This window comes from Rhinoderma darwinii, chromosome 3, assembly GCF_050947455.1.
Source record: "Rhinoderma darwinii isolate aRhiDar2 chromosome 3, aRhiDar2.hap1, whole genome shotgun sequence".
NCBI classification, from domain to species: domain Eukaryota; kingdom Metazoa; phylum Chordata; class Amphibia; order Anura; family Rhinodermatidae; genus Rhinoderma; species Rhinoderma darwinii.
Genome location: NC_134689.1, coordinates 330,766,153 through 330,781,176, shown reverse-complemented (window position 1 = coordinate 330,781,176; position 15,024 = coordinate 330,766,153). Strand labels below are relative to the sequence as shown.

General features: G+C 42.5%; 1 protein-coding gene across 2 annotated transcripts in view; it reads right to left on the bottom strand.

Annotated features, from left to right (window-relative positions):
- MAP2K5 (mitogen-activated protein kinase kinase 5) overlaps nt 1-2,841 on the bottom strand; it is a 133,477-nt gene extending 130,636 nt beyond the window's left edge. The window contains exons 1-2 of one of the 2 annotated variants that reach the window (XM_075858333.1): nt 2,618-2,841; nt 3-51 (exon numbers count right to left, since the gene is read on the bottom strand). In XM_075858333.1, the coding sequence (XP_075714448.1) occupies nt 3-51; nt 2,618-2,752 (184 nt within the window). In that variant the 5' untranslated portion in view covers nt 2,753-2,841. Of the gene's footprint in view, nt 1-2; nt 52-2,617 lie in introns of those variants that run through there. The other variant, XM_075858335.1, reaches the window with a different exon arrangement.
- Between the last annotated feature and the right edge of the window lie 12,183 nt (nt 2,842-15,024).

Genomic DNA, 15,024 nt, shown 5'->3' with positions numbered 1-15,024 from the left:
ACATTCAAATGCTGTAGTTGTAGCATCAGGGAGAACCTGGCCAATGACATCCTAGAAAAAGGAAACAAAAACAGGACAATAATTCAGTAAAACTGTTTAAAGAGCAATTCAATTATTCTCTATGAATATAGATTTCGGAGTTGATAAAATTCAGCTGTTTTGTAGTTCGATCTGCTTTTGGGAAAGCTGGGTGACCAGCACTACAGATCCCACAGAGTTTATCGCCTAGGTTGTTGCCTATTTAGCAATATTGTCTGTACCACTACAAGATTTGGCAAAGTAGGTCCCCGCTACGACAGATGTAGCGCTGGGGTGACATGCCCAGGCAGTGGTGCAGCATTACTACTGCAGCTACAAAAACACAGAAAAAAATGAATTACATTACATGCCGTTTTGCCACATTCTGCTGTGCCGTTATTCTTAAAGGAGTCGTGTAGTTTCGAAAACCCATTTTCATAAACTCTATTAGGCAATACTGAGTTCATAAAGGGGGATCCTAATCTCTTGGTCAGAGTGGAGAAGGTTTACACAGAGCGTCTTTTACTTCTGTCCTGCATTACATTAATATAAATGGGCACTGTGTAATGCTTAGTGCCCCCTGTGTGGCGCTACCAGGAGATTGAACACTAAGGGCCTGTTAATATCGCGTTGCCCTTCCGTTGAGGGGTTCCGTCTGAGATTTCCGTCGGGTTAATCCCTCACCATTGACGCACCAGTCGACTGTGCTATTGATTCTGTCAAAACAACGGGACCCTGTCCCAATGGTAACAAACTGAATCTTTTAGCAACGTTTCCGTCACTATTGAGATCAATGGTGAGGGAAACGGAAGCTAATGTTTCAGTTTGCCTTTCCGTTGAGGGGTTAACCCGACGGAAACCTCAGACGGAACCCCTCAAACGGAAAGGAAACGCTGATGTGAACACCGCCCTGCTGCCAGGTTTCTGTTTTATTTTTTGCGTAGCGAGCTGTAGTTTTTATCGGTACCATAATGGGGTACATATGACCTTTTGATGACTTTTTATTCCATTTTTTGTGGCAGGTGACCAAACACAGTAATTTTGGCATTCACGACTTTTAGGTTTTTTTACGGCGTTCACCGTGCGTGTTAAATAATGTTATATTGTAATAGTTCGGACTTTCATGGAAACGGCGATCCAAATTTTGTTTATGTGGGTTTTGTTTTTTTTTTACTTTTAATATATATTTTTGTTTCTAGGACAAAAAAACTTTAAGTGTATTTTACTTTTTTCTTGTTAAACTAGCGATCATTAGATCGCTTGCATGATATGCTACAACACTAATGTATTGCAGTATATTGAGAGTTTTATTGGCTCCTATTAAACCCTAATAGGCGCACAAAGATGGCAGACCTGGGGGTCCTCAGGCTGACAAGACAACCAATGCACCCCGCGATCGGGGAAACACTCTATAATGGTTTAGATGCCACAGTTGCTATTGACTTTTAAAAAAAAACAAAAACAGCCTAAAACCACCACTAAGTTTGTACGTGTGAACAAGGCCTTAGTACCTAGCATCTGTATAACAGCCAGAACATCTGAACCTACGCGGTTAGGGTATGTGCACACACACTAATTACGTCCGTAATTGACGGACGTATTTCGGCCGCAAGTACCGGACCGAACACAGTGCAGGGAGCCGGGCTCCTAGCATCATACTTATGTACGATGCTAGGAGTCCCTGCCTCGCTGCAAGACAACTGTCCCGTACTGAAAACATGATTACAGTACGGGACAGTTGTCCTGCAGCGAGGCAGGGACTCCTAGCATCGTACATAACTATGATGCTAGGAGCCCGGCTCCCTGCACTGTGTTCGGTCCGGGACTTGCGGGCGAAATACGTCCGTCAATTACGGACGTAATTAGTGTGCGTGCACATACCCTTAGACTGAACCAAACTTAGTTTGGTTCACTTGAAAAGTGCTGGGGTCATGGGTCCAAATATGACCAAGGGCAACATCGGCCTGAGTTTGTATGTTCTCCCCATGTTTGCCCAGGTTTCCTTTGGGTTCTCGGATTTCCTCCCACACTCCAAAAACCTACAGATAGGTTAATTGGCTTTCTATAAAATTGTCCGTGTGTTTGAGTCACATTGGGGACAGGGATTGATGACAATCTGTACAGCACTGCGGAACGCGCTGGCGTTACATAAGCAACGGGAAATAAAATAAATAAAGCGATAAGATCGCTATGAAGTTAAGTAGAACAACAGCTGTAATACAGTCACCAACTCTAAAGCCGGGGTCACACAGCGCATTTCTTACAGATTTTCAGTGCAGTAGATTTGCTGTCATATATAAGGGGCACTGAAATGGAGACATTTTGAAATTTTGCAGCAGTGACTGTATCTGTGTGTTTCTCTTTGTGTACTAGAGACTTTTCAATACAAAGACTAGCTAACAGAGGTTCCCCTTATCTAGACGACCCCCTGAGCCTGCACCTAAACTACATGTGCTATTGTTATGGGGGAATCTGGTAATGGCACAAGAGACATGGCACATAGAAGCGGCCGGGGACATAACTGAACACCTGAACCAGTGCGTGACGTCACGGTGACGTGAGCGGGATCGCACTTTGCGTCCCCTGTGGTCTTTCTTACCAGGATATCCCGAAACAACAGCTGTGTGGCCCGCTGCACATTCCAGTCCACGGCGCCACCATCAGGAAAATGGATCCGGATGACCAAGGCCTGGCTATCCATGTCCAGAGGGTGCTCGTAGCCAAGTAACAGCATCCCGGCCCGGGCCGGGTTACATCGTACGGGGGCTCAAGGAACAGAGTATGACTGGCGGAACCAAATAGTTCTGAGCCGGAAGATTGGGGAAGAAAAGGGTAACGGACGTGTCGCCATATTTAGAAAGGGAAAATCGTCACTTGAAGGTATATACTCCATGTTTGAGAATGGCAAAGAGCAGCCAGCTACGTTATTTAGGATATTTTTTGATGTTCGTCTTGAAGGACAGGAACACATTTGATACAGTTAGAAATACAGATCTTTTGGCAAATTTAAAAGATCATAAAAATCCCTATTAAATTGAAGTCCTAGAGTTATCTACAGTAAAGTTGTTCAGATTCTTTTGAGCTCTTTGTGTTGAGTTGTATCTGTTCCTGGAATAGCTGAGCTCCCACATGGGTTGTCACCCAGCTTTTTAAGCATTATTTACAGCATTATTTACTGATACAGACCTTCAATTCCCTACATAGACATAGATTTAAAACATAACTTTCTGAATGCTTGCAAGCTCCACTAGAGGGAGCTAACTGTATACTGTTTATATCATGGGTGCACAATATGCGTTCGGGGACCACATGCGGCCCGCAATGCCTTTCTGTGCGCCCTTAACCATGGTTTAGAAAGAGACTGTTATGGGGACATTGTGTGACTGACAGTTATGAGGGGGAGCTGTGGGGTTGTATGAGTACTATTTTAAGCAATCCATTCAAGACTGTTAGGGTATGTTCACACGCCCTATTTACGGACGTAATTCAGGCGTTTTACGCCTCGAATTACGGCTGAAAAACGGCTCCAATACGTCTGCAAACATCTGCCCATTGATTTTAATGGGTTTTAAGATGTTCTGTGCAGACGAGGTGTAATTTTACACGTCGCTGTCAAAAGACGGTGTGTAAAAAGATGCCCGCGTCAAAGAAGTGCATGTCACTTCTTGGGACGTAATTGGAGCAGTTTTTCATTGACTCCATTGAAAAACAGTTACCATTACGTCTGTAATGGACGCCGCGAAAAACGCGTGCACTTGTAAAAACGTCTGAAATTCAGGAGCTGTTTTCGCCTGAAAACAGTTCCGTAATTTCAGACGTATTTAGCGTTGCCGTGTGAACATACCCTTATGGTGTCATACCTACTGCAGTCCATGACTGGTTTTCTCGTTATGTGGTGACCAAAAAGTATTAGCAGTGTACTCACTGCAGTATGTGAGTACACTCGCTAATATACATTCCGGTCCCCCGTCGCGCTGATTCTGAGCTTTTCATAGATTTTTATAGTGCTGCCGGGGGACTGGAAGTCTAGTTGCACAGACTTCTTTGATGATGATATGACTCTTCGTTAAGCGACCAGTTGTACTCTATGTAATCGCTGTAATACTGCTACTGCATATACATAGAGTACAGCGGGACCTGTCACATGACGAAGAGTCGTGTCGTCATCAAAGAAGTCTGTGCAACTACACTTCCGGTCCCCCTTCAGCGCTATAAACTGGGGACCGGAATGTATATTAGCGAGTGTACTCACATACTGGAGTGAGTACACTGCTTATACTTTTCAGTCCCCACATAACCCCTTTAATGCTCTTTGAATACCTGTGACATATACCATAAATGTTTGATGCGTATGCCATTCAAGAGAGGAGAAGAGTTGGAGAGATGGCGAGGTAAGCCTGCTCCTCTTGCAAAATTCTCAAATGGCTCTGTAAATCCTATAAGCTACAATGGAGATAGTCTCATGCATGAGTGGCCACCTCCTCTCCTCTGGAGCGCCTAACTGGGGAGCAGTGAACCTACCAATCAATCATTTATGACAAATACGTTATACTATGAATGTCTCATAGGCATGCCCCTTTAAGTTTTATTGCGACCCTTGCTTTATTCAGGGTAACAAAGGATCCAACTGGTTAAAATCCAGCCTATTCGATCCTTGTTCCCCTGCCTGTATATGATGCAGAATTGTCTGGCAGTCCCTAAATTCATTCAATTTTCAGCACATCCCATTGAAATTAGGAAGGTTTGGAGACAAAATTCTAATGTCTAGGCCAAAATAAAATGGAGCACATACAATCATGGTTTACATATGAGGGTATGTGCACACACACTATTTACGTCCGTAATTGACGGACGTATTTCGGCCGCAAGTCCCGGACCGAACACAGTGCAAGGAGCCGGGCTCCTAGCATCATACTTATGTACGATGCTAGGAGTCCCTGCCTCTCCGAGGAACTGCTGTCCCGTACTGAAAACATGATTACAGTACGGGACAGTTGTCCTGCAGAGAGGCAGGGACTCCTAGCATCGTATATAACTATGATGCTAGGAGCCCGGCTCCCTGCACTGTGTTCGGTCCGGGACTTGTGGCCGAAATACGTCCGTCAAATACGGACGTAATTAGTGTGTGTGCACATACCCTGACTCATCCATATGGGCATGAAACATACATTGATCGCATGTTCTTACATACTTGCCAACTTCCCGACAATCCCACGAACCGGACTTCAAAAGGGGCGAAGTTTATTCAAATGTGGGTGTTTACAATCGTTTGAGGCATTTCCGTGTGGACTGGGCAGGGCTTAAATGTCCCAATTTTGGGGATCTAACAGTTGGTAAGTATGTTCTTATATGAGCCATAAATGAACAGAGCCAAAACTCGAGCAGCCACAGTCTAGGACATCAACGCTCGACACTGTCGCAGGAACTGTTAGAGTATGTACACACGCAGTGTTTTCAGACGTATTTTGGGCCATTTACGCCTCAAAAAACGCCTCAAAAAACGGAAGCTGAACCCCTACAAACATCTGCCCATTGAAATCAATGGGGAAAACGGCATTTAGTTCATAGGGGGCGTCTTTTTACACCTCTGTTTTAAAAAAATGGAGCGTAAAAAGACGCTCCGTAAAAAGAAGTAGCATGTCACTTCTTGAGGCGTTTTTGGAGCTAATTTCCCTTGAACACTTTGCCTCAAAAAACGCCTAAAAAGAAGCTCCAAATTAAAAGAAGCTTCATTTTCAGCTTCAAAAACGCCTGAAAATCAGAGGCTGTTTTCTCTGAAAACAGCTCCGTATTTTCAGACGTTTTTTAGTAAGTGTGAGAACATACCCTTACATTAAATACTCTGCAACATATTTGCAGAAGCAGTGTCTTAATAAGACATGACTTTACTATTGCTATATTACTAGTTAAAATGTTTTTACATTGTGTTCTTGCCGTTATTGTTCCTATTGTTTGTCACTTAAAGGAGGACTCCAGCCGTAGTGAAGTTTTTTTTTTATTATGTATAGAAAGTGGACAGAAAATATGCTCATTAAATGTGGCCTTGACTTCTATTCCACCGATTGTCTTCAATCAACATTTATATCATATCCATTGGTGCCAATTTCTGATTGCTGCCCAGAAGCCAGGCTAACAGGGACATAAGACCCCTATTCTTCTGATCGGTGGGGGTCCCAGTAGTCCGACCCCCATCAGGCATTTCTATTTTATCCTTTGAATATGCCATAAATTTCTTTCCCTGGAATACCTCTTTAAAGGATGTTCTTTGCTTTTGAAGTACCTTCTATCTTTGGACACAGGTGGCCATGTTACAATAAAAAGAAACTAACTTTCTAACTAAGTTTTATAAAAAAAATTCTGCTCCTTTTATTATAGCTAAGATCACCCTTTGTGGTCCCGTGTTTAGACCATGTATGGCGTCTGGAACGTTCCCTCCAGATTTCTTCTACGTTTGCATATTTGTCAGACTTGTTTCAGATCTTCACATTTTAACCCCTTCCCTCTTTGGCCACTTTTGACCTTCCTGACAGAGCCTCATTTTTCAAATCTGGCATGTGTCACTTTATGTGGTAGTAACTCCGGAATGCTTTTACCTATCCAAGCGATTCTGAGATTGTTTTCTCGTGACACATTGGACTTTATGTTACTGGCAAAATTTGCCCGATACATTCAGTATTTAATTGTGAAAAACACCAAAATTTAGAGAAAAATTGCAAAAATTAGCATTTTTCTCAATTTAAATGTATCTGCTTGTAAGACAGGCAGTTCTAACACACAAAAATGTTGCTAACTAACATCCCCCATATGTCTACTTTAGATTGGCATCGTTTTTTGAACATCATTTTATTTTTCTAGGACGTTACAAGGCTTAGAACTTTAGCAGCAATTTCTCACATTTTCAAGAAAATTTAAAAATGCTATTTTTACAGGGGCCAGTTCAGTTGTGAAGTGGCTTTGAGGTCCTTAGATATTAGAAACCCCCAATAAGTCACCCCATTTTAAAAACTGCACCCCTCAAAGTATTCAAAACAGCATTTAGAAAGTTTCTTAACCCTTTAGACATTGCGCAGGAATTAAGGCAAAGTAGAGGTGAAATTTACAAAGTTCATTATTTTTTTCCAGAAATTCATTTTGAATCCATTTTTTTTGTACCACAGAAGGTTTTACCCAAGAAATGCCACTCAATATTTATTGCCCAGGTTCTGCAGTTTTAGGAAATATCCCACATATGGCCGTAGCGTGCTATTGGACTGAAGCACCGGCCTCAGAAGCAAAGGAGCACCTGGTGGATTTTGGGCCTCCTTTTTATTAGAATATATTTTAGGCACCATATCAGCTTTGAACAGGTCTTGTGGAAATAAAACAGTGGAAACCCCCCAAAAGTGATCCCATTTGGGAAACTACACCCCTCAAGGAATTTATTTAGGGGTGTAGCAAGAGTTTTGACCGGCCAGTTTTTTTGTAAAAATTTTTGGAACTAGGCCATGAAAATGAAAATCAACATTTTTTCAAATTACATGTAGGTTTAGCTAATTTTTTTTCATTTCCACAAGAACTAAAGTAGAAAAAGCACCACAACATTTGTAGAGCAATTTCTCCCGAGTAAAACAATACCCCACATGTGGTCATAAACGGTTGTTTGGACACACGGCAGGGCTTAGAATGGAAAGAGCGCCATTTGGCTCTTGGAGCTCAAATTTAGCAGGAATGGTTTGCGGAGGCCATGTCACATTTACGAAGCCCCTGAGGGGACAAAACAGTGGAAACCCCCAACAAGTGACCCCATTTTGTAAACTATACCCCTTGAGGAAATTATCTAGGGGTATAGTGAGCATTTTGACCCAACAGATTTCTTGCAGAAATTTTTGGAAGTAGGCTGTGAAAATGAAAATCTACATTTTTTCAAATAAAATTTAGGTTTAGCTAATTTTTTTTCATTTCCACAAGGACTAAAGGAGAAAAAGCACCGTAAAATTTGTAAAGAAATTTCTCCCGAGTAAAACAGTACCCCACATGTGGTAATAAACGGTTGTTTGGACACACGGCGAGGCTGAGAAGGGAAAGAGCGCCATTTGGCTTTTGGAACTCAAATTTAGCAGGAATGGTTTGCGGAGGCCATGTCGCATTTGCAAAGCCCCTGAGGGGACAAAACAGTGGAAACCCCCAACAAGTGACCCCATTTTGGAAACTACACCCCATGAGGAAATTATCTAGGGGTACAGTGAGCAGTTTGACCCCACAGGTGTTTTACAGAACTTATTGGAAATAGGGCGTAAAAATGAAAATGTAAATTTTTTCAAAGAAAATGTAGGTTTAGGTATTTTTTTTTCATTTCCACAAGGACTAAAGGAGAAAAAGCACCATAAAATTTGTAAAGCAACTTCTCCCGAGTAAAACAATACCCCACATGTGGTCACAAACATCTGTTTGGACACACGGTAGGGCTCAGAATGGAACTAGCACCATTTGGATTTTGGAATGGTTTCTGGGCGCCATGTCACATTTGCTGAGCCCCTGTAGTACTAGTACAGTGGAAACACCCCAAAAGTGACTCCATTTGGGAAACTGCACCCCCTGAGGAATCATCTAGGGGTATAGTGAAAATTTTGATCCCAAAGGTTTTTTGCTGAATTAATTAGAATTAAGCCATGAAAATGAAAAATAATTTTTTTTCCAACAAGATGTAGTTTTAGATCAACATTTTTCATTTTTACAAGGAATAGAGAAGAAAAAGCACCCCAACATTTGTAAAGTAATTTCTCCCGAGTACGGTAACACCCCATATGTGGTTATAATCAGCTGTTTACATATATGGGAGCATTCAGAAGAAAAGGAGCGGTATTTATCTTTTGGAGCGTAGATTTTGCTGGAATGGTTTGCGGACGCCATGTTGCATTTGCAAAACCGCTGATGTACCAAACAAAAGTGACCCCGTTTTAGAAACTACACCCCTAAAGGCATTTATCAAGGGGTCTAGTGAGAATTTAGACTCCACAGGTGTTTTTCAGAAATGAATACGCAGTGGATTGTGCAAAGTGAAAATAGCAATTTCTCCACTGATCTGCCCATTCACCGCACAAGATGTTGTGCCCCTAGAGAATCTTACCCCATAAATTGTTAAGCGGGTTCTCCCGGGTATGGTAATGCCTTACTTGTGGCCATAAATTGCTGTTTGGGCACACTGTAGGGCTAAGAAGGGAAAGACCGCCATTTTGAGCATGGATTTTGCTTGGTAACTGTTCTGTTTGGGGTTTTGCTGGTATTTCCGTTTATAATGTGGGTGCATATGTAATCTGTGCGGAGTATATCAGGGGTATATGTAATATGTGCGGAGTACATCAGGGCATAATAAGAGGGTATAATAATGGGGTAAATAATACAATTATCCATAGATGTGTGTTACGCTGTGAAGCGATCCATTATGCACAGGCCGGTGTCACACTGATAAACGGTTTTCTTTCTTATCCCCCCTTCTGTAACGCTCTGCACCTTTTGGGGACTTTTTCTCCTTCGTAGTTTGGGAAATATTACTGGGAAAGTTTTGCGCTGGTATAATACGGGCGCCCTCGCTTCCAGCGGATGTGCTATGTCCCTTCCCTTTCCTAGTTCCTAAATATTAGGGCCCTGAAACGGAAGGAATGTTCCCCTCCGGCCTGCGCATTGAGATGTTTTTCATCACCGCATTACTAGTGCCGTAACGTTTTTCTTTTTCAGTTGATTGAGCAGTGTGCGGGCTTGTTTTTTGCGAGACGGGCTGTAGATTTTATTGGTGCCATTTTAGAACACATACGACTTTTTGATCACTTTTTATTTCATTTTTTGGTAAAGGAAATTACCAAAAACAAGCAATTCAGGAATAGTTTTTTATTGTTTTTTTTATCGGCATCCACAGTGCGCCCTAAATTACTTGTTAGCTTTATTCTGCGGGTCGATAGGATTACGGCGATACCAAATTTATATAGTTTTTTTTATGTATTGCAGCTTTTGCACAATAAAATCACTTTTTTTATAAAATCATTTGTTTTCTGTGTCGCCATATTGTAAGACACATACCTTTTTTATTTTTGCGTGCACGAAACGGTGTCAGGGATTATTTTTTGCGGGACGGATTGTCATTTTTATTAGTACTATTTTGGAGTAAATGTGACTTTTTGATCACTTTTTATAGCATTTTTTGGAAGGAGATGTGACCTAAAAACAAAGATTCTGGTGCTGTTTTTCATGGTTTTTTTTTACCGCGTTCACCGTGCGGGATAAATTACATAATAGTTTTGTAGTTTGGGTCGTTACGGACGCGGCGATACCAATTATGTATAGTTTTTTTTATTTTTACGGTTTTTCCCATAATAAAAGACTTACTATGGGAAAAAAGTCAGTTTAGCTTTATTTTTATTTGAAATGTGTGTGTTTTTATTGTTTTACCACATTTTTATTAACTTTTTTTTACTTTTTTTACTTGTCCCACTAGGGGACATGAGGGCCTGATGCCCCGATCGCTACTCTAATACATTGCACTACATACGTAGTGCAGTGTATTAGCGCTGTCAGTTATTCACTGACAGCAAGCCTATGAGGACACGCCGCAGGCGGGTCCTCATCGGCTCCCGTACAAGGCAGACTCGGACGCCATTTTCTGGCGTCCGATTGCCACAGCAACCCAGCGATTGCATCACTGGGTTGCCGATCGGATGAAAACCTATCAGATGCTGCGCTCTATTGAGTGCAGCATCTGAGGGGTTAATCTGCCGGATCGGAGAATAGCTCCGGTCCTGGCAGTTACAGGAGGGTGACAGCTGTATAATACAGCTGTCACCCCGCGGTGATAGTGCCGGCTCTGCTTCTGAGCCCGCACCATCACTGCGCCGTATATATACGGCGCTTTGCGGGAAGCACCTCCCGACAGCGCCGTATATATACGGCGGATGTCGGGAAGGGGCTAAGGCCAGATTCACACGAGCGTGTGCATTTTGCGCGTGCAAAAAATGCGGCGTTTGCGCGCACAAGTGGTCCATAACAGCTCCGTGTGTCAGCAGCGTATGATGCGTGGATGCGTAATTTTCGCGCAGCCGCCATCATTATGACACTCTGTATGTTTGTAAACAGAAAAGCACGTGGTGCTTTTCTGTTTTTATTCATAGTTTTTACTGCTGTTGTGCGAATCATGCGCGTCACACGGAAGTGCTTCCGTGTGCTGCGCGTGATTTTCACGCACCCATTGACTTCAATGGGTGCATGATGCGCGAAACATGCACAAATATAGGACATGTCGTGAGTTTTACACAGCGGACACACGCTGCGTGAAAACCACGGACTGTCTGAACGGCCCCATAGACTAACATAGGTCCATGCGAGACGCCTGAAAATCACGCGCGTTGCACGGACATATTTTACGTTCGTCTGAATAAGCCCTAAGGGCTCACTCACACGAGCGTGTTCCTCATCCATGTGCTGTCGGTTGAAATATCTGACAGCACACGGACCCATGCATTTCAATGGGGCTATTCAAATCAAGTAAAGCAAATTCCAGTGTTTAAATGATCATTTCATTCTTTTAGGTTGAAAGTTATCCAACACGATCTGGCCGTGCTTGAGAAAGTAATTGCCCCCCCCCCTCCTTAATACCTGCTTGTGACACCTTTTGGAGCAACATCTGCAATCAAAATAACCAGAGATCAAATCTGTCCTACTTATTGGCGCTCGTTTTCTCCTTCCACAAGGAGCTAGTCCCTATACATTAGACGGGGAGATGTGCTGCCGAAAACGATAATTTTTGTCACATTTAAAACTATATAATCAGCTGATGAACGCTCGTTTACCCAATAATTGGCGAGTGTAAAAGGGCTTTTAGGCTTCGTTCACATCTGCGTTGGAGGCTTCATTAGGGGCCTACGTCGCAGATCCGGCTGAGATTACCAGAGACAATAGTGCAGTATGCGGCACTATTGTGTCCGGTAAAATCATGGACACCCCGACGGAAACCTATTAAAGACCATGGGTTCTGTCGGCCACCATTTGTGCAACGGAACCGTTGGTTCAGTTATTCCCTTGTTCTGCTCCACTGGCGGAGCAGAACAACGGAATGTCACAACGCAGATGTGAACGAAGCCTTATCTGTTCAGAATTAAATTCAGCCACATATGGCGACTTTCAGGCATAAACTGCACATTCAAAGCCCAGTGACTGAAGTACAACGTGTATACCTGCAGATACCCAGCTGCCACCAGTCACTGGTGAGGGGCGGAGGGTACACCTCTCATGAATGCAGCAAACTCATAACTGTAAGTCCGTTGTATTTTTTGGTAGGCTCTAATAGCCAAACGGCACAATATATGCATAGTATGGTGAAAGATCTGTTTGAAGGACTTTGACTAGGCTTTTCTAAAACCTTAATTAAACATTTTTTTAGCTTTATTTGTTAGAACCTGAACAACCTTCAAAGTACGTAGGATCCACGCAGTATTTAATCTCTGATCTGCAAATAATGTGGACCCTGTGTTATGTGGGATGGCCTTGTCAGTTAATTCAGCAGAAATTGATGAGGTCTGTAAAATGCCACTAAAAGCATAGGACTTGGGGTATGTTCACACGTAGTCAACAAAAACGTCTGAAAATCCAGAGCTGTTTTCAAGGGAAAACAGACCCTGCTTTTCAGACGTTTTTTTACCAACTCGCATTTTTCGCTGCGTTTTCACGCCGTTTTCGCGGCGTTTTTTACGTCCGTTTTTGGAGCTGTTTTCATTGGAGTCTATGAGAAAACAGCTCCAAAAACGTCCAAAGAAGTGTCCTGCACTTCTTTTGACGAGGCTGTATTTTTACGCGTCGTCGTTTGACAGCTGTCAAACGACGACGCGTAAATAACAGGTCGTCTGCACAGTACGTCGGCAAACCCATTCAAATGAATGGGCAGATGTTTGCCGACGTATTGTAGCCCTATTTTCAGACGTAAAACGAGGCATAATACGCCTCGTATACGTCTGAAATTTGGCCGTGTGAACATACCCTTAGACTGGGATTTCATGTTGCGTTCGGAACGGGTTTTTTTGCCACAATTCGTGGCAAAACCATACAGTTTTTCTGCGATTTTATGAATATGCATTTGAACCGGGATGTGAAAAACCAACCTAAGTACTATGCTTTTGGTAGTATACTGTTTTAGATGGAAAAACACATACAAAAAATGCATGCAGTTTACAATACAGCGTTAACCACTCTTCAATTGCAAAGTTTTAATATACCCTAGGGAACTGAGTACCTACCAAAAGTGGTCAATGGAAGGACAAGCGGTGAACCGGCAACAGGGTCCGATTCCACAGAAGTGCTACTGTAGCACAAATTGCTGAAAAAAAGTTAATGTTGGTTACGATAGAAAGTGTCAGAACACAGTCTATGGAAGATGTTCGTGAATTGCAAGCGGATTTAAACAAACTAAGTGTTTGGGCGTCCAGTTGGCAAATGAGGTTTAATGTATATAAATGTAAAGTTATGCAACTGGGTACAAACAATCTGCATGCATCATATGTCCTAGGGGGAGCTACACTGGCGGATTCACTTGTTGAGAAGGATCTGGGTGTACATGTAAATCATAAACTAAATAAGAGCATGCAATGTCAATCAGCTGCTTCAAAGGCCAGCAGGATATTGTCGTGTATTAAAAGAGGCATGGACTCGCGGGACAGGGATGTAATATTGCCACTTTACAAAGCATTAGTGAGGCCTCATCTAGAATATGCAGTTCAGTTCTGGGCTCCAGTTCATAGAAAGGATGCCCTGGAGTTGGGAAAAATACAAAGAAGAGCAACGAAGCTAATTAGGGGCTTGGAGAATCTAAGTTATGAGGAAAGATTAAAAGAATTAAACCTATTTAGCCTTGAAAAAAGACGACTAAGGGGGGACATGATTAACTTATATAAATATATTAATGGCACATACAAAAAATATGGTGAAATCCTATTCCATGTAAAACCCTCTCAATAAACAAGGGGGCACTCCCTCCGTCTGGAGAAAAAAAGGTTCACCGTGCAGAGGCGACAAGCCTTCTTTACCGTGAGAACTGTGAATCTATGGAATAGTCACCGCAGGAGCTGGTCACAGCAGGGACAGTAGATGGCTTTAAAAAAGGCTTAGATAATTTCCTAGAACAAAAAAGTATCAGCTCCTATGTGTAGAAATGCTTCCCTTCCCCTTTCCCATCCCTTGGTTGAACTTGATGGACGTGTGTCTTTTTTCAACCGTACGAACTATGTAACACATTACATCACAGCATACTGCATCTGGGGCTGTGTAGCTGCGGACCAGACAGAGTGCCCATGCTGATTCCTGTCTACTGCTGAACGTACCTACAAATGGACATATGAGCAATAGAACTGGACCATGGAGCAGTGGAAAAAGATGGCCTGTTCGGATCAGACACGTTGTCTTTTACATCATGTGGACGACCAGGTGCTTGGCATGGGGAAAAGATGGGACCAAAGTGCACTATGGGAAGAAGGCAAGCCAGCGGAGGCAGTGTGATGCTCTGGGCAATGTTCTCCTGGGAAACCTTGGGTCCTGGCATTCATGTGGATGTTACTTTGACACGTATTTTTTTTTTTGTATACAATTTTTATTGAACATACAACATACCAAAAATAAAACAAAAAGTGGCATCGCCCACCTCTTGTATAAGTGACCAGTGTTACAGAGTATGTCATTTAGGTTTTATCACATTGTTACTTGCGATTCATACAATATTTCCAAACTTTTACATTTCTTCATTAACCTTTGCAAAATGACAAACAGTTAACATTTCAACTTTGGCAGACAATGTGCAAATCGCTTCAATTTCAACTTTATATATCTTTCCCTTCTTCTCTCTTGCCAGTGAGCTATCCTCTCTTTTCTATTTAGACTCTCAGTTCTCCCGTCCTCAGCCTCCCTAACGTCCCTTTAATTTCTTCTGTGAGATACCATTTTGTGTATTGAAATCCCGCTACTACCTCCCCAATTTCTGCATCAGATAACTGCAAA